The sequence below is a fragment of the Moschus berezovskii genome, chromosome 21 (assembly GCF_049115385.1).
Source record: "Moschus berezovskii isolate FMDL1 chromosome 21, NW_MosBer_1.0, whole genome shotgun sequence".
NCBI classification, from domain to species: Eukaryota; Metazoa; Chordata; class Mammalia; order Artiodactyla; family Moschidae; genus Moschus; species Moschus berezovskii.
Window position 1 is genome coordinate 64057520 of NC_142480.1, and position 20547 is coordinate 64078066.

General features: G+C 49.8%; 1 protein-coding gene across 1 annotated transcript in view; it reads right to left on the minus strand.

Moving 5' to 3' along the window:
* ADAMTS17 (ADAM metallopeptidase with thrombospondin type 1 motif 17) overlaps positions 1-19987 on the minus strand; it is a 401986-nt gene extending 381999 nt beyond the window's left edge. Inside the window, exons 1-3 of the mRNA XM_055417694.2 lie at positions 19837-19987; positions 19054-19424; positions 6981-7134 (exon numbers count right to left, since the gene is read on the minus strand). Of these exons, the coding sequence (XP_055273669.2) occupies positions 6981-7134; positions 19054-19424; positions 19837-19915 (604 nt within the window). The 5' untranslated portion in view covers positions 19916-19987. The remainder of the gene's footprint in view (positions 1-6980; positions 7135-19053; positions 19425-19836) is intronic.
* Positions 19988-20547: the final 560 nt, after the last annotated feature.

Genomic DNA, 20547 nt, shown 5'->3' on the forward strand with positions numbered 1-20547 from the left:
CAGAGTTCAAAAAGGTGACTAGAAAGTAAGTGGGGCATATCAGAAAGGAGAGCTTCAAACAGAGGGAGCCCAGAACTCTGCGCATCAGTGACATCAAAACCTCTAAACGACCCTACATGGCAGAGACTGGCTAAGCATAAAAGGGCAAAACTGAGATTTGAGATGCTGCCCTAGAGGTAAACGTTGCAGTTTGAGTCCGAGAGTATTAAACTGGCAGCTAAAATACTCCAGAAGAATAGAATCCACTTAAAAACATTACATTTACACCCAGAACACATTCCAAAATTACTTATACATGAATAACCAGGAAGATGTGATCCATTTTCAACAGAAAAGACAATAAATGGAGAAAAAAATCCCAAGAGAATCCAGCTGTTAGAAGAGCAGACAAAAATTTTAAAGCAACTATTATCACCATGCCTGAAGACTTAAAGGAAAATATGCTCTTGATGAATGAAAATATAGGAAATCTCAGTAGAGATCCTAAAATTACAAAAAAGAGAACCAAGTGGAAAACCTGACATGGGCGACATTCTTTAACTGCTAAACAGAGAACTATAAATTCATTTTTGAATGGTGGTAAAAACATACCATAAAAATGTATAAATAATATAAAGCTGTAATGATAACAGATAATAGAGAATACTTAGTGCCATAAAGTACTGTAAGTGCATTATACATTAATTTATTTAACCATCTTAATAATTCTATAAAGTACATGCAACTGTTATCATTTTTACAAATGAAGAAATTTAGGTACAAAAAGATTAAATAACCTACTCAAGGTCATTCAAGGCAGTAAGTGGCTTAAGGTAGGAATTCAAACCCTATAGACCTATCTGTAAATTCCTAAGTATCTACACTGTACTGCCCCTCTAGGAGAAAATTATTATGAATCTTGGAGAATATCTAGGACTGGATACTGGAAATATTATATATCAAAATTTGTATGCAGTCAGAGGTATGCTGCTGCTGCTGCTCAGTCACATCAGTCGTGTCCGACTCTCTGTGACCCCAGGGACCGTAGCCTACCAAGCCCCTCTGTCCATGGGACTCTCCAGGCAAGAACACTGGAGCGGGTGGCCATGCCCTCCTCCAGGTTAAAGGTATGCTTATGGGGAAACGTATAGTTTTAAATATATACAGTAAAAATTAAGACAGATAAAGTTTAATGAGTTAAGTATTTTACTCAAAAAGTTAGGAAAAAGGCAACAGGATTAAATCCAGAGAATGTAAGATAAAATAAAAAAGATAGAAATTAAAGAAAATGGAAATAAAAAAAGTAGTAAGGAAGAAAAATATAAAACCAAAGCTAGTGCTTTGAAAAGATTAATGAAACAAATTTCTACAATTAAAATAAATAAACTAGATTTGCATTAACATGGATAAACCTAAAAAATATTATTACAATAAAAGCAAACTGCACAGTATGAAGCCATTTGTGTGAATTTTAAAACATACAAAACAACACAACATCTACTTTATGACTATATATCACAAATGTTCAAAAAACATGGACAGGAAGGATTCACGTCAACCTTAGGACGGTGGTTTCTTCTGGGCAGTAAGCTGTGGAGATAACAGAGGTGGGGTGGAAGGATACTAAGTCATACCCATAAATATGAATTTCGCTAAAAAAAAAAAAAAATGTTCTGAAGCAGATGTGACCAGAACTTAACATTGGTTAAGTCTGAATGCTGATCATATGGGCTTTCAGTTTTTGTTTTGTGTTTTTTCTCGCCTGTTTTTATAACTAAAAAAGTATTTTAGTTTTTACAAAGTATTTTACAACTAAAATTAATTTATGCCTGCTACTTTCACTTACTTCTGGCTCCTCTATGAGCTTCCTGGAGGAGGGACCATGCTGTGTCACATTCACCACAGTTATGATCTATGTCTAGAGAGTCAATGAACACTTGATGACCGAACAAGCAAAAACAAGAGCATATGACCTCTAGGGGTAACTTTCAGCCTGTAAACACTAGGATTCTCTCACTGCATTACAGATTTTCTCAAGAGGCAAGAATGAGAGATTCAAGAATAATAATGAGAACTTTAAGCTTTCAGCTCAGTGTTCTACAGAGTTTCTCTTTCTTTCCCACTTAATACAGAACAAGGGCATTGAAGTGGTCCCCTGATGTTAAAGAGTGGGGGTAGGAATCATAAATATAACCATAGCAGCTGCAACTAATATTTGTTAGTTGCTAAGTGACAAGTATGCATTATCTCATTTAAAGCGCACAAAACCCCCAAGAGGCAGATATTAGTGTGCTTCAAATGATGAAACCAGTGGCCCAGTCCTTTCTAAACTTGCCTGAGGCTACATAACTCCTTTCCTATTTATTTATCAAGAAAAAGCCATGAGTAGACGATGAACAAGCCAACTATGATATCTGCTCTTACAGGAAGGGCCCCTCTCTTCAGCCCACTCCCAATTTCCTCCAAGTTTGTTTTTCTGTCTCTTAGGCATTTCTAAGTGTTCCTATGAACATCACCCAACCAATGTGGCTGCAAGTGGTACGGTCACCTTCTCACCTCTGCGTTCTGCAGCAATAACCCTGAGAAGCAGACAAGGCTGGCATCATGTCAGCGTCACAGATGAGAAAACAGAGGCTGCTGTGGGCTGAACTGTGAGCTCTAACCCTCAGCACCTTCGACTGTGACCATGTTTGAAGGGTGTTTAAAGAGGTGATAAGTGGAAATCGGGTCACGAGGTTGGGCTCCCATATTTCTGACATTAGAGATCAGGATACAGACACGCACAGACCAAAAGCCCACGAGAGGACAAAGGGAGAACACAGCCACCCACAAGCTAATGAGTGGGGCCTCAGAGGAAACCCACCCTGCTGACCCCATGACCTCGGGGTTCTAGATCCAGAACTGTGAGGAAAGAAGAGTCTGCCGTTCACGCTGCTGGGTCCACGGCAGTGTGTTCCAGCAGCCCCAGCACACTAACGCAGGGCGCGGAGATGCCGAGGGACCCTTCTGGGGTCACACGCAAGGGAGGCAAGAGGTGGGCCTCCAGTGTCCTTCTTCTCTCTCCTTCTCAGGAATAATGATTCTAAAGTATCAGGGTCTCTTTTCAGACCTAATATTTTATATATGAGTACATACTTAAAATACTAACATGAAAAAATGCAAAGTACAAATTTAATTCCATTTCTTTTGGCTTCTTCTTCCACTGAAGATGCAGAAAAACATGGAGGATCATCACCACCATTGAAAACAGCAAAACCCACTGGATAAACGACAAAACCATATTTTGCTTTACGCACTGGAGACCTGAGGTCTCCAACAACTTTAGAGGTGACAAATGTCGGAGGGACTGAGCCCGTCCCACTGAGCAAAGACCAGCAACCAAGTGTCCCCCTGGGACACAGGTGGGGTGAGGAGGTAACTGGCATCTGACAAGGACTCGGTGAAGTTAGAAGGAACAAGCCGAAGTCTCATCCGCCAGATGGGCTAGGATGAGGGACTCAATCTGGATTAGAGGTGTCCTGAATCTATCCCACCAGAATTGTACCTGACTTACAGAAGTCAGGAGAGGATGGAAAGCAGAGTGATATCTCCACTGTCAGGTGGGGACTGAGTGAAGCTCTTACACTCCTGCCATAAGACATTTGAAACCAGGGGTGAACCAGAAGGAATTCAAGTCACGATCCAAGTCAACCCACCCAAACTCCTGATTAAACAGAAGGGTTCAGCTCCTCATCCCAGGGACTGCTTTATCACCAGAAGAGAAGCCAGCTAGGACAAAGCTGCCAGATACAGAATCGCCATGGCCAAGGCTGACCTGAGGTCCAGCCTCCTACTCTGCTCCTCAGCTCCAGGGGCCCATGGCAGTGATGTCATTTAGTGTTTAAGCCAGTTTGATTTCTGTCATTTCCAACCAAATGAATCTAAAGTGACACAAAGCACAACTTCCAACCAATATTTTTTTACAGCGTATATACAGGTATTACACATGCAAATTCTTGCATAAATTGGCAATACCCCACTTCTGAGTCATTATGATATCCTCTAAACACTCACTAGACTTTAGAATGCTATAAATGAATGAAATGATACTATAAAATAACTGCACTATTTTTAAAACAATCATAACAAAACAAACTATAAAGCAGACATCAGTGACGTCACAGAATGGCACTGATGTGTTTGTGTTCTAAGGAGCCCACCACCGTGCAGAGCACTGCAGGATTCCCATTCTGACAGTGCCTCAGAGAAAACTAGTTTTATTATTTCACAACCTACTGCAACCATCCACATGTTTACATCTACCACAGTGAATGAGAAGAGATTCAAACTGTTGCTTAAAAACCATGAAAGTGCTAGTGAGAAGATTCTAAACTGAATCTGAATGGAGAAATTAAAATAAGCACAGCAGCAGGCAAAAAGTTCTGAAGTCAAAATAACCACTCAAAAAATCAAGCATCTTTTCAAAATATCCAAAGTACCATTTTAGCGTTTGAGAATAGCCAAAAATATTTTCAAATACTCATGCTCACCAAAAAAAAGAAAAAAGAAAGGAAAAGGAAAAAAGGCTCACAGGCTCCATATTTTCATGCCAAGTTCCAAGCTGGAGTGATATTTTATGAATTAATTTATAAGGTCCTAAAAGAAGCTATAAAGGAAATAGGATCTGCCTGTCCCCTCTCTGGAAGCCCTGAATCTTTTAGCCTCTAGCCTCTGAGCTGGAAATGCAGCCTCTGTGGTACAAAATAGAAGGCAGTGATTCCTCCCAGGTGGCCTTTCCTGTGTCAGCCTCTCTGCCCCTAGACAACATGGTGGCTTATCTGAATTCAATCAGCAGATCAGCTGAGTGCTTCATGGAGGAGAAGGAGTTATCAGGCTGCTCCTCACCTGCCTGAGCCGGCCACCCGCCCCAGGCCACGTCCAAGGTTGGGACAACTCAAGGCCAGTGACAAGGCACGATGACGCTGATGACTGCGGTGCTCAGCTGTGAAGAACACGCTCCCGTGGGAAATCATGAGTTAAACTCTTTAATCTTTCCAGGAAACTTCAAGAATGTATTCTGCTGGCATCCCAGTAAATTAATTTTTCCAGTTTCTAAACCCCCAACGTTTAAAAGTTAATCCAAACTAGATAGGGCCTAATTAACTACTTATTAGCTAAGCCTCTTAGAAGGCCTGTTGTCTTTCTTCACACAGCAACAGAGTTTACTGAGTATTTCACACAAAGCAAGAAGGACCAGAAGCAAAATCTATACTTTTCGCCTAAGTCTGTGTTCCTACCCAAGACAGAGCCTGAGTTGGCATCACCTTAAACAAACACGTGCCCCTGCATGGCAGAGCATGTTGATGAGAGATCTGGGGGCTGGGAAGAGGATTATCTTTTGGCCAATTCAGAAATTTCTCTCTGCAGCCTTGCATGACCACTCTTGTTTCAACTTAATTTCCATCACATCCTCCCTACCCTGGCTTTGTACATTTTATTTCCTTCACTAAAGGCAAAACAGTCTCTCAAGAGTGCCTCCAAACTAACCTTAGGAATAAAAATGCAAACACAAGCACAATTTATCACTTTGTCAGCAATCCTTGGTATCACGGCCCCAAAGAGGATGGCAGCTGGTAGTCAGACAAATATTCCACAATACCATCCACAGGCACCCGGGTTCCTGGTCACTGACTAGCAGCTGACAAGCACGGGCTCAAGTAGAAGGAAAGTAGGAATAAAACATCTGCTCTTGGGTTTTACTCTGTGGCCCAGCTTGGTGGCTCTCACCCGAGAAAACCCCACTTGCCATGGTCCACAGGTGCTAGTCTTCATGTTTAAAACGTCTGAGGGCAGCAGTTCTCAGCGCCAGCTGAACGTTAGAACCACCTGGGGAGGTTTTAAATCGCCAGATGCCCCAGTTGCACCCCAGACCAATAAAAGTGGCTCTCTGGGGCCAGGACCAGAGTGAGACTAGTTGTTAAGGCGCCCCAGGTGATACCAATGGACAGCCAGCGCTGAGAACCTCTGCCTCCGAAACAATATTTTCAGAGCAAATGCAGAAAACGCACAGATTTAGAATGATCACTAGTCATTGACTTTGAGAGGAGATACAGAAAAAAATGATCCACCAAGACTGACCCAAAAAGGAGGAAGCATCGCCTGCGAGCAGCAGACTATCATCTTCATCAAGGGACACTGAAAGGTAGACAGCCAGTGATCCAGCACTGTGAGAGGTCCTTAAACACCAACAGGTAATCCACAGGCTGCCCAAACAGAGCCACAGAGTACAAGAACCCAAACTGCTCATCAGAACCAGCTTTATAAACACACCCACGTCACACACAGACCAATTAGATCAGGATTTGGGGGGACTGGCTAGGGCACAGCACTTTTAAAAACAATGTCTCTCACACCTAACTTGACCAGATTTACCTGGACCCACCGCTATGGTTTCTGATTCGGGCTGCGCTGGGGAGGGGTATATGAGAACCCGCAGTTCTAACAGACTCCCTGGTGATGCTAGTGCTACTGGCCCAGGGGTCAGACGTTGAGAACCACTGTTTCCTAAGTTCCCCAGCTGACTCTGATCAGTGCAGCCAAGACAGAGGACCGCTGTATAAGAAAAACATGCTCTGGCCAAGGTGTCCAGGGAAGGAATTATTGTAGCTCTGCCACCAACCTTGGGCTTGACAACGATAAGCCATTGAGGTTTCTCAAGCCTCAAACTTGCTCCTGGTCTATAAAATTGAGATGTAACAAAAAGAGATCCCTGGTTCTTTCTACAAATGCCTTTTTCAAAGGGTTGCTACACATGAAACACTGATGTAAACACACACAGAAAGGAAAAGAAAGTGGCCTGATGGGCAATAAAAAAACAAAGCTTCCAAAACACAGGGAAGCTAAGTTCTCTCTCACAGGATTTCAGTACATTTGGAGACACATCAGTGGGGATGGTCTAGGGATGCATGACAGTGGCAAACGGGCACGTGCTGTGAGTCATTCACTCTGTCTCCCAGACTCACCTGTGAGGACCCTGCAGAGCTGCCCAGGTATCGGGGCCTCGGGAGAGGGGCTGGGTGACAAGGACCACTTGCGCCTGACCAGATGCTCTTGTCCCTGGGAACTGTTGAGGGGCTGGATGAGCACCTGCTCCTGCCCAAGCTGGATGAGGCCAACCTGCCCAGAAAGAGAAAAACAGATGTCAGTCATCCCCATTCACGCCCGTCCAGGACCCCAGCGGCGAAGCTGGGAAGGACACCCAGCTGAGGCCTGTTCCTGTGCTGGGGCTGCTGCTTTGCAGGTTCCGCTGATTCACAGAGCCCAAGAATGAGCTCGTGTGTGACCTGAGGCACGCCACCCAACAGCTGTGCTAGGGATCAGGCGACGGAAGGCAGAGGCCGGGGCACAACAGCACCTGTTCTCTGTGTTCACTTTCAAAGGTATATTATTGTGTGTCTTTTTTTTTAAAAAAAAAAAAAAAAACAACTTTTTAAACTATTTTAAGTCATCCCCCTGGATCATCCACTGGATCATCGAAAAAAGCAAGAGAGTTCCAGAAAAATATCTATTTCTGCTTCATTGACTATGCCAAAGCCTTTGACTGTGTGGATCACAATAAACCATGGAAAATTCTGAAAGTGATGGGAATACCAGACTACCTGACCTGCCTCTTGAGAAACCTGTATGCAAGTCAGGAAGTAACAGTTAGAACTGGACATGGAACAACAGACTGGTTCCAAATAGGAAAAGGAGTATGTCAAGGCTGTATACTATCACCCTGTTTATTTAACTTCTATGCACAGTACATCATGAGGAACGCTGGGCTGGAGGAAGCACAAGCTGGAATCAAGATTGCTAGGAGAAATATCAATAACCTCAGATATGCAGATGACACCACCCTTATGGCAGAAAGTGAAGAACTAAAGAGCCTCTTGATGAAACTGAAAGAGGAGAGTGAAAAAGTTGGCTTAAAGCTCAATGTTCAGAAAACTAAGATCATGGCTTCCAGTCCCATCACTTCATGGCAAATAGATGGGGAAACAGTGGAAATAGTGTCAGACTTTATTTTTCTGGGCTTCAAGATTACTGCACATGGTGACTGCAGCCATGAAATTAAGACGCTTATTCCTTGGAAGGAAAGTTATGATCAGCCTAGACAGCATATCAAAAAGCAGAGACGTTACTTTGCCAACAAAGGTCCTTCTAGTCAAGGCTATGTTTTTTCCAGTACTCGTGAATGGATGTGAGAGTTGGACTATAAAGAAAGCTGAGCACCAAAGAATTGATGCTTTTGAACTGTGGTGTTGGAGAAGACTCTTGAGAGTCCCTTGGACTGCAAGGAGATCCAAACAGTCCATCCTAAAGGAGATCAGTTCTGAATATTCATTGGAAGGACTGATGTTGAAGCTGAAACTCCAATATTTTGGCCCCCTGATGCGAAGAGCTGACTCATTTGAAATGACCGTGATGCTAGGAAAGATTGAGGGCAGGAGGAGAAGGGGACAACAGAGGATGAGATGATTGGATGGCATCACTGACTCAATGGACATGGGTTTGGGTAAGCTCCAGGAGCCGGTGATGGACAGGGAGGCCTGGCATGCTGTGGTTCATTGGGTAGCAAAGAGTTGGACATGACTGAGCAACTGAACTGAAGTCATCTCCCAAAAGTCAACCTGAGGAGGGTACCTCCAAAAGTGTTGGGGATGAATGACAATTATATCCTTAATAGGAAAAAAAAAAGTATATATATATATCCCTAGGAATCACTATTTAGACTATTTAGAATCCCTACTTAGGCTATTTAGAATTTTATATAGAAACTTATCCCTGGGGATTACTAGAATTAGATAGAGAGGATGGAGTCAGACCTTAATAGTTTGGTGATAGGAGATCTGTAGATTTCTTCAATGTTTCAAGAGAACTTGGCAGAGTAATGAATTAGGTTTGGGTTCTAATTTAAAGTACATCAGTGATCTAGACCTGTAATTTTAAAATCTTATCAGGTTTGTAAGCAGTATCAGAATGTAGAAGAGAACTTAAGACTTCTTTACAAGACTAGTAACTCATTATTTACAAGAACCATTTAAGTTCTTGCAAAGGATTTATTCTTTAATCAGACTGCAAAAGAACTTGAAAATGAAACTGAATATGCTAAATTTCTAAACATGGTTTTAAAGGTTTAAATGTTGTTCATCACCAGATTTGTAAACAGGATCAAATGTTATCCAAAGGCTCCTTAAAAAGAATTTCAAAAACTCACCAGATTATAATGAGAACGTGATTTGTAAATTGAATGATAAAAGACTAGGATTCTTAACTTGCCAGTTTAATAGAGTGACTATTAATTCTTAAAAACACATACACAATGCACAGAACTTTTCCCTTCATTTGGAACCAATGCTGACAGCATTAAAAGTCTGCCCTCCTTCCCAGGATACTTCCCGCTAGCTTCCCTCTGACTCATCACCAAAATGAGGGAAACCTCCCATAAGGAACCCAACTGGGTTTTATCTGTGTTTGCCCGCTGGACCCTGCAGCCCACGGCCCCTGCTCTGGGTTCATGGTCGGGACTACCTTTGCCAGCACAGATTCGGGAGGTTGAGCCAATCTGTCTCAGGCTGTCACAAACATCCCTGCTTCTCCCCCGCCCCCATGCTACTTTCTAAAAGCTGTAAACACACTAAAGCAATAGTTCTCAAACTCCAGTGTGCATCAAAATCACCTGGATGGCATGGATGCTCACCAAGAACACTCATTTCTAACAAGTCCCCAGGTGACACTGCTGCTGTAGGCCTGAGGACCACACTTTGAGAAGCACTGGTCTCCATCACAGCTCAGCAATTCCTCCAGCCTCAGGTACAAAGTTTACTCATACCAAAGGATACAGACTCCTCTACCTTCTGAAAGAAGGCATCGATAAGTATCCTCTGGAAATAAATCAGATCAGTTACGAAGATCGCCTACAACTTTTAGTCCCCAAATCACAGGGTGAGACCAGACTTACTGCTCTAAGCAGATTGCAAGGTTTCCATTTCATTAGAACTTCTGCCAAGAACAACTCAAGAGATTTTACTGCCCAAATAAAACTGTCTTAAAGTGGTACTGCCTGACCTGCCGGGAAGCAGGGCTTTCTCTCCTCTCCTTTGAAGTTAAAACCTGAGTTTGTTCACTGGGATACTTCAGGGAGGTGGGTGTGGGGGGCAGTGCAGATCCCCACCAGAAAGCCTCAGGGCAGAACCCCTCAAGAACTGTCAGTGGAAATGTCCATGGTTGAAACAAAGTTAACAGATGGGCCCCGCATGGAAGGAGGCCGTGCTCCCTGGAGGACACGCTACATTCTGACAGGGTCCCAAGTCTTCCCAAAATGCTCAGGCTGCAGAGGGCAAAGCCTCCCTTGTGTCTAGCACTTTCCAAGCCAGTTATCCTCCACTCAGCCCAATGTCCGAGCCGCAGGGTAAAAGCCCAGTTAGCCAGTAGTTCTGATGTGACACAGCACAGAGAATCCGTAAGAAAGCCTACAGGTAGGCAGGTGTACACACGCACACACACACACTCCCACCTCCTGGTGGAGTTTTTACCTTAGAGGGTCATTTTCAAAGGGACCACATGCTGGTTTCAATCTACTCAAGAAAGAGAATAGCAACGCTGGTGAGACAGACACATGGGCCAAAGACCTGGACTCAACCGGGCAGCCAGGCTCCCCCTGGGCCCGGAATCTCAAGCAGGCCTGTGGCCAGATTGGCACCTGGAGGGGGCGAGGGCACGGCCTGCCTACCCACAAGCCAACATGAGGGACTCACCCCTGCCCTCCCCAGGCACAGCCACCGGGAACCCTGAAGCCCCACCAATACCCACTGGGTCATCGCGGTGATAAGACGTTCTGTGAAAAGTGCTGTCTCCACCATCACCACCACCCTCCCTGCTACATACACACAGACAGACATACACACACATGCACAGAGACATACATATACACACATGCACACACACACACACACACACACAATCTCAGCACAGGGGAAAAACTTGTCAGCCCTTTCCCTAACCATCCTCTCCCTCCCCTTTCCCTACAAAAATCAATCCCCTTCCCTGCACTCTTCTCTGGCACTCTGTGTCTGTGTTAGAGGTCATCTGTCACAGCCCAGTACATAGTTTGTGTCTTTGAGGTAGGATCAGAATTACGCCTCCTTATTTTTCCAATGTCCGCCACATAAGAGTGACTCAAGAAAAATGTGAGTGAACTGAACTGTACTGGGATGGACTCAAATGAAACGAATGGAACAGAACACACTGGACAGGCCGGCACAGACTAGAAGGCCCCAGCACTGTGCTCCCGCGGCCCCGCACCTGCAGTCCTGTCCCCGGTTGCACGCTGTAGTCCCTCGGCCGGTTCTGAGAACTCCTGAGGCCCAGGCCCCACTCCAGGCCACGTGAGTTAGATCCCTGGGGGTGAAACTCAAGCACTGGTATTCTTTTAAGCTCACTGGGAGACACTGATGCAGCCAGGGTCAAGAACCATTTTCCTAGCTTTCAGCTGGCTGCCGGAGAGGCACTCACCTCCCGTGTCGATCCAGCATCTGGAGGTGCCCTGGGCACGGAGCACCTGCACCAGCTTGGGCTTTCCTGATGGGGCACCTTCCTGCGGCCCCAAGGGCTGAGCAACCCCCCAAGGGCTTGCTGGGTTTGCATTATTCCTCTGCTCACCATCTATGCCAAGAAGGGAGCCACTGGGAAATGCTCTTGCAAGGTTTCCCTGTTCCACAGACAGCAGCAAAGAAACGCCTCAGATCACAGTATATGCAAGAGCGCTGCAGACCCCATCTGAAGGGGACTGGACTCCCATGGCGGACAGGACTGGAAGCCCAGAGGCCTCTAGCTTTTAAAGGAGACAACAATCCTTGATGAAATGAAGAGAAATCTTACATCTTCTAAGATTTGGTGTCCTACTAAAGAAGTTTGTTGAAGTTGCTCAGTCGTGTGCAACTCTTCACGATACCATGGACTGTAGCCTACCGGGCTCCTCCGTCCACGGAATTTTCCAGGCAAGAGTACTGGTGTGTGTTGCCATTTCCTTCTCACAGGGGATCTTCCCAACCCAGGGATCAAACCCAGGTCTCCCGCATTGCAAGCAGACGCTTTACCTTTAAAGAAGTTTGGGGCAAATAAAATGTATCACCCCCAGGGATCTAACTCACGTGGCCTGGAGTGGGGCCTGGGCCTCAGGAGTTCTCAGAACCGGCTGAGGGACTACAGCGTGCAACCGGGAACAGGACTGCAGGTGCGGGGCCGCGGGAGCACCGTGCTGGGGCCTTCTAGTCTGTGCCGGCCTGATATTAGAAAAGTTCTGAGTGGTTCCCTTTCAGTTCCCTTTGTTCTGGAAGCTGGCTTTGAAGGGTTTCAGTGCTGCTTTAAGAGAGCATTATAATCTGGGTATTATTAACCCCACCCCACCCCTGAAGCAGGACTAGCTCTCCCTGCAGCTGAAAAGATGAGTGAAGGTCAGAAAGGACTGTAACTTCCTAACATTAGCAAGACTGCATAACATGAAAACTGGGTTTAAGAAACTCTGTTGCATGCATGTTCTGGAACCATCTGACGCTCTGCCCTCTGTCTGAGGGAACCTGCCTCATGACTGGTGACCTTGATGTCCTACAAAGGCCGCATGGGGACTTCAGTGACCAGGGAGCCTTCGAAGCCCCTCCTTTTCAGGAGGCCATGGCTCCTGGGTTCACTGGACTGGGCCTTCGGCAGCCTCCTCCCTGTGGACGGCAGGAGAGGAGGGAACAAGTCTGCTCCCAAGAAGGAAAAACAGTCCTGGGGCTGCAGACCCTGCTACACTGGCCTCAGACTTTCAGGGGGGCCTCAGCGGAATCTGGGTGGGGCTCAAACCTGTCCCAGAGGGAGCATCCCCAATATAGTACAGGCATGAAGGGCCTCCCAACCTCCACATGGAGCTGCCCTTTCAGGGTCGTGTTGCTACCTCTGCAGACGTCAATTGCCTGAACACAGATTCTTGGTCTTTACTCCAAAGTCGGCCTCCCAGTTTCCAGCACCAGTCAGTCAGTCACAGACCCCCTCCTTCAGACCCCTCTCGTGTAGTCTTCCTCTCTGTTTCCACCACCCGAGCCTTGAGGCCCATTGCCTCGCCCTTCCAAATGCCCCCTGCTCCTGTCCTCCCCACACTGCTCTCACCAGGGGCTCCCTGGTCAGTAGCCAGAAATGCCCCCTCGTGGCCTCCAGGCCAGTGATCCTCAGAGTGGTCCCCGACCAGCAGCAGCACCTGAGAACCTGTCAGAGCTCAAGCTCTAGGGTCCACCGCCAGATGGACTGGATCAGAAACCTGGGGGGTGGGGCCCAGCAATCCAGGTAGCAAACGCTGCCGGGAACTCTGATGCCAGCTCAGGACTGAGAACCACTCGTAAAGGATGAACTCTGCGTGGGCACCCTGGCCTGGCCTCCTCCGATCCACATACCTGTCTGTTCAGTCCGCCCCATCTCCACCCCAGCTTGCAGGGCCCTGACTTAGGGAAGGCCCTGGCCCGGAGACTCTGCCATCTCTCCTCCCATCCCGCACCTCTAGACCCAGAGCCAAGCCCACCTCTTCCCTGCTTCCGCCCGCCCAACCCCCCTCCCTACCCCCACCCTGCAGGCTTAAGAGTATGCTCCTTCCCCTGCGAACCTTTCGAGACAGGGCCCCATACCCTACTTCGCTCTGAAGCTCACTGGGAGCCTACCAGAGGGTCCTACACACAGCAGGTATATGATAATGATCTGCTCATTTAGTCAACAGCCTTGACTGGCTGGTTGATCTATAAATGGAAAAGGCTGGAAACAGCCTGTGGGGCAAGAGAAGAAATGTGTTTCCAATGCCTTAACGTGCCAGGCTCTCACTGATTTCAGACTTGATCTCACTTCGTTCTCTCGACAGCCACGCAAAGGCAACGCTATTTACCCTTGCATGACTTCAGACACAGGTGTTCACAGGACGTAAGCGACTTGCTCAAGGTCACAGCCCACAAGTCTCATTTCCGAAAAAACATGGGTGTGACGGTGCACCTGTGAGCCCGTATGGAGAAGCACGCACGGGGAAGGTGCTGACTCCGAGTGGTTCCCCAGGATGTACTGGCTGCAAAAACATCTCCTGTTGCACATATCCAAGGTCAAGGAGCTGCAGTATCTCCAAGCCAGGAAATAAGCTCCAAGAATGCGGTCAAAGAAGACACCGTCAGTTCATCATCCCACCTTGTACTTCTTCTTTTTAACAGGTTGCCAACTAAATACAAAGTTCAGATGGGAAAATCTAGCTCTGTACCCTAGGTAAGTAACTAGATAGGCGAGGTATCCGAGGTTACGGTCACAGGCAGACTGATGCTCACGAGCGGTGGGTACAGAGAGTTACCATCTAGCAGAGTGAGCATCCTTCCAGAGGAGCTGGTGGGAGGCCTTAGAATTCTATGCTCCAGGTTCTCCTCTTCAATTCCTCCACATCCCAAATTTCACAACTGTCTTTTCCCTCCTTGCTTTCCTTAACATCCACTCAAGTGGTCCTTTTTACAAAGCTTTAAAAAATGTGTTTTGTATTTTCCAAATATATTTATGTTGTGCATGATAAACCCTTCAGTGACATTAACTGATGACTAAGGACTGCGTGCCTTCCCCACACCTGTATCAATACCATGATTCAGGATAACGTGGTGTGGTCTCTTTGCTCCCTTCCCAGTGGCCTCCACAGCACACAGCTTTTGCCAAGACGGCTTCCTACTCAGCTCTAAGTGATCAAGTGATGCTGCATTTAAAAGCTGGGCAATCTTGTAGTCAATGAAAAGTGAGTTGGGCAACTCTAAAGGGAGAGGCAGCAACCTCCCAAACTGGCCCCTTCATCACTGATATCACGCTGCCCTCTTGAGAGCGTGGGCCCCCAACTCTTCTAAGCCACCTGCTGACTGCCTGGCTGACCTCAGTCCCACCCCGTTCTTACCTGGACCACATTTCTTCCCCTGTGGGAATGGTAGGCACTCTCCTAAAAGCTCCTGAGCAGACTGGAGAGAAGAGCTATGGGAACTAAGAGTGTGGGGAGCAACATGAGCAAGGGGCTCCTGCCCTGGCCCTGCACTGCGGTCAGGCACAGACAGACAGAGCCCCTGCACTGCGGTCGGGCACAGACAGAAAGAGCCCCTGCACTGCAGTCAGGCACAGACAGACAGAGCCCCTGCACTGCGGTCGGGCACAGAGCCCCTGCACTGCGGTCGGGCACAGACAGACAGAGCCCCTGCACTGAGGTCGGGCACAGACAGACAGAGCCCCTGCACTGCGGTCGGGCACAGGCAGACAGAGCCCCTGCACTGCGGTCGGGCACAGACAGGCAGAGTCCCTGCACTGCGGTCGGGCACAGACAGGCAGAGTCCCCTGCACTGCGGTCGGGCACAGACAGACAGAGTCCCCTGCACTGCGGTCGGGCACAGACAGACAGAGCCCCTGCACTGCAGTCGGGCACAGACAGGCAGAGCCCCTGCACTGTGGTCGGGCACAGACAGACAGAGCCCCTGCACTGTGGTCGGGCACCGGGCAGAGCCCCTGCACTGTGGTCGGGCACAGACAGAACCAGGCCGGCTGGACCATGAGGCCCCAGTGAGCAGCCTGGGTGAGAGAGACATAAGCTAGCATCTCTTGGAGCATGGATGTGACTCCAGAGAAGGTGTCCTGGGACCACCCCCGACCTTCTGTTCCTCCTGGATGGCCTGGAAAAAGGGCCATGCACCAGAGCTCCTGGGTGTCCCATGTGGCCCCAGCATCTTGCCCACAGTGCACCCCCGCAGGCCACAGCCCCAGCTAAGAGGTGGGCCTGCTCCGGCCGAGGACGTCCCTGAGCCAGGGCTCGTGAGGTGGTTCAGCAGACCAGACGCTCCGCCTGTCCACCCTCCGCCCCTCACACGGGGGATGAGAACGGCCCCTCCATCCTCTTCTTTCCGACAGGCAGTCTTTTCAGAGACAGACACTCACTCTGTCTCTGGGGATCCACCTCCACTGCCTGCTCTGGTGAATCTTAACCCGAAGTTTCTTCAGATTCCACCGGCCTTCCATGATCTGGTCCCATTCACACGAGGCAGCTGATCCAAACTCACATAAATCCTCTGGGAGGGAAAATACCTTCCTTGTATGCCCAGAGTTCATCGCTTTGAAGTCATATACAGTTACAGAAACTTCCCAAAACCTATGTTATGTCTGAGGACTTCTCTGAAATGTAAATAAAATGAAAATGCATAAACATAAAACAATTAATACTTCAGCCCATGGTCTCTGAAGAACCAAAAAATGCAGCTCACACAGCTTTTCAAGGTAAGACAGAGAAGGGAAACACCACAGACCCCCACCTCCGCCCGCTGTCCAAAGGCAGGGTTCCAAGGGTGGAGAGCAAAACGGAGTGTGAGATTTACTTCCCCTGCCCCCGTGAACAATTAAGGAACAATCTATTCTAATCAGGCATCTCCTTCAAACAGGTATCAAATGTCTCCGGGGACAGACAGCTCAGGGAGCAGAGCCCGCACACCCGTCCCTGCAGGCAACGCTCCTCATTAGGCCGTTCCAGAGACGTGAGATGCAGCAGGTTTAATTCATACTCAACACCGGAATAAAATGTTATCGAACACATCCATGTCCACCTGTTCCTTTACCTTCTTACGGCTGCTTCTGCACTCAGAGTGGTGTTGAGCAGTTGGGACAGAAACCATATGGCCTGCAGAGCCTGCAGTACTCACTACTTGGTCCTTTGCAGAAACAGTTTGCCAGCCCTGTTCAACATGATTCTGCAGACACAAGGAGGCTTGGAATGCTCCCAACTGTGGGCACCAAAACTCACCTGCTGGGCATTCTTCCTTTCCTCATACCCCATGGTTGAGCCTGTCCTCAAAAACACATGACACCCGAGCGAGATCTCTCCGGGGCTTCTACCATGGTCCAGAGGGGCTAACACAACGTTACCGCCCAGCGGAACTGTCTTCAGCACACCAAGTACCAAAATCAAAGTAAGGTGGGGCGTGATGCAAACCTGGTTAGCCTACATTCCTGCTGCTTTCTTCTCTAGAAGAGCAGGACCACTCTGCCACCGAAGAGGTCCACTCCAAGTCACCCAGCAGTCTCTGAACCCCTGCCCTTCCTCTATAGGGGGTATTAGAAAGAAGTGTCCAATGTCCAGCTTACATCTATGGGATGCACAAGGCAGACGAACCCACAGAAGTACGAATTTAAAATCTAAAGTCTTAGAGGTGCCCCCACCGCAGCTGGCACATACTTAACGCAGCCTCTTTGACTTGTTCCTTTATCTAAAGCACAGCGCCCTCACATGGTGCTGAAGGGAAGGGCAGTCCTGCTGCAAACCTGGAGGACAGAAGGGAAGTCTCACAGCTCACAGCCATGTGTGAAAGGGCCCAGCACTCACTCCGGGAGGATTTTAAATCAGTGTTACCCAGATATCCACTCTCAGCTCCTTCACAGATAGCGCCTCGCTGGAAACTTTACACCAAGAAGTATAAACTCTGACCTCTACAGAAACTCACTAAACCGCAGCAAATGGGATTCAGATGTTTCCATGTTCAGTACAGTGATGTGACCTAGACTTTAAACACTTTGGCAAAAACAGGAAAAATGATGTGGGCCTTCCAGTCCCTCCCAGAACATGATACAGCCTTGACCCAGGTCCTTCAGTGATCTGAGCCTTTCTCACCCCTGCTTAAGCCTCCTCACCCACAGCTCACATTCCCCGCCGCTGTTCCACACTAGCTCCTACCAGGCCCCTCCACGGTCCCTTTTCCTCATTTAACCAAAGATGCCAATTTCTCCAGTCCAGCAAATGGAGATCACATTCTTATCAGAAGTCAAAAAATCCTACAAGGGGAACTGGTGAAGGCCAAGTTTAGGGAATTACTACCTAAGTTCCCCTACACTGCTGGGAAGAGAGCAATCTTACATAAATACTCTGACCCTCAGGGTTTCTGACCTTTGGGGCAGACTCGTGTCAAGTTGTTGTACACTATGTGGGTAAGGGTGAGAGAATTCTAGATGGTGGAGCAAGAGAAGGTGGAAGTGAGGAAAGCAGTTTCCTGTGCTAGGAAAGGACAGACACAAAAGAGTATCAGAAACCACTTTCCCAGAAGATAGAGAAGCGTGCTCTGCGCCCATCCCAGGCTCTGCCGGCGGGGGCAGCCCATCTGTCAGCCATCTGTGCTCCTTGTGGGCACGATGAGGAGCTGAGAAGTGTTGTTTGGGCGCCAGTGTAACCAAGTAAGCCAGTGTGAGCAGAGGCAGGGCAGAGGTGCCAAGGACTTCCTCCCTCCCCCCAAGCACTCCACAGGTGCGGCAACCGCAGTGGGGGGTAAGGGCAGATTACTGCCACATCCAGAGAGCTTCCAGGGACACAGAGAGGGACTTATCACCAAGGTCAGCATTCTTCAGGCCTGGCTGAGGGTAGGTGCCAACAAAGGCCTGCTTGCAGCGTAAGATAAAACTACTAGGGACACCTTCTCTTTCCTGGCTCCCACGTTTTAACCAAGAAGCGTAGGTTAGCAGCCTGTCTGGGGACCCCTCCAAATATCCTTTCCTGGTTAAAGACTCAAAATTACAGAAAGGAGGCCAATGCTTGACTCCATCGCCAATTCAAGAATAGACGAACTGTACACATACAGATCGGTGTTCCCCATGACACACACACACAGCACACCTGTGCAGAAGCAAACAGGGCTCTCTCCACATCTTAGCCAGGTGCGCTTCTCAGTCTAGGGGCCTGACGGATTTCATCTGGGCCGGACCTGTGCTCCCTGGGCAGGTTGCGGCTACCTCGCTGTGCACCCCCACGTCGGTGCTGGCCTGACGCACCTCTGAATTTTCAGGACTGAAAGCTCTGGATAATGAGTTGACTTCCCTTTCTTCCCCTCTGCTCCTAGACCCTTTGGAAGGTTGGGGGGTGCTCCCTCCTGTCAGCGGCAGAGCACACGGGAGGCCCCACCGCCATCCCAGCCCTCCCCGGAGACCTCCCTTCGCCCCCACCCTTGGCGCCCGGACGGACAGATCGCCAGGCAGACCCAGAGGTGTCAAGGGCTGTACCAGGCCGCCGGCGGCGCCGCAGGCGCTGAGCGAGACGAGGGAGCCGGGGTGGCCGAGCACGCTGCCGGAGTAGAAGCACAGCTCGGTTGAACGTCCGCGGCGCTCGCCTGCGCCGGCCTCCTCCACCTCGAAGCCGCCGGAAAGGAAGCGCAGGTCGCGGCGCAGCTGCAGGTACAGGTCGCGCCCGAAGGCCGGCAGGTGCAGCAGCAGGGCGCGCTCCCCCAGCCTGGCGCGCGGGGCTGCGGGGGGCGCGCGGGGCCGCCGGCGCCGGCGGGGCCCGGGGGCGCCGGGCAGGGGCGGCAGGTGCACGTCTTCTAGGCGCACCCGCCGCGGGAGCACCACCTCCACGTCGGCCGCCGGGTCGCCGACAGCTGCGGGGAGAGACGAGACGCGTCAGCGCGGCGGGGCCCGCCCTCCCGCCCGCCTGCCGCTCGCGGGGGCCAGCGCCGGGCATCCAGCGCCAGCGCGGTCCCGAGACGGCGCCCTCGTCCAGTCCCTCGCCCGGGCACCTCCGCGCCGGCCAGCGCCGCCGCCCGGGCCCCGCGCCACTGCGGACACGGCCGCCCGGGCCCCTCCGGGTACGCGGCGCTCGGGGGAGCCGGACCCGCGGCGGCCGCCCGGAGCCGAGTCCTTCGGCCGCGGCCCGCGGCCCCTCGACCCCGCGGCTGTCAGCGGCCGGCCGCCGCGGCGCGGCCGCGCAAGCAGACGGAGGCCGCCGGGGAGGGCAGGCGGAGGGTGGCCGCGGGAGGCGCGGGCGAAGGGGCGGCGGGAGCGGGGCGCTACCTGTGCCCGGGTCCAGTCCCCAGAGCAGCAGCAGCAGCAGGGGCAGCGCCAGCGGGGGCAGCAGGGCGCCGTCACACATGGTCCTCGGAAGCAGGCGCCCCCCGCGCGGCCGCGGCGGAGCAGGAACGCGCGAGGCGGCGGCGCCAGCCGGAGTGAGGCTCCCCAGCCTTCGGAAAAAGTAATTAGCGCTGCGGACAAACCCAACGTGGTAAATCGCAAGCCCCGCCTTCTTCTCGGGAGGCGGGCAACGATTGGACTCCCGCTTTCTCCCGCCCCGCCTCCCCCTCGCCGATTGGCTGGGGCGGGCCTGACCCAGAGTGCGTAGTTAGGTTGTAAGCACTTTCTTACACGTGGTTTCTGGGCAGTTGCGAGAATGGGGCACCAGGTGGCGCAAGGAAGCCGCCTGAAGCCGCGCGATCCCGGACCACTCGGGGAGACTCCAGACTGATGTTCAGTTTGTCCCCATATTTGGAACTCTGTTTCCCTGAAAGACAGGCCAGAAATTGTCTAGCTTTAAGGGACTTCACCCATAAAGGCATACTATCTCTGTATCTAAAGTAAAATGAGTTTTGGTTGTTTGTGGGAGAGCACTTTTCGTGCACAAGGTGTGCAACTTTGCGCCTTGGAAAAAAGCTATGACACACCTATGGTTTGTCCAGTAGTCATGTACGAATGTGAGAGCTGGGCAATAAAGCAGGCTGAGCGCCAAAG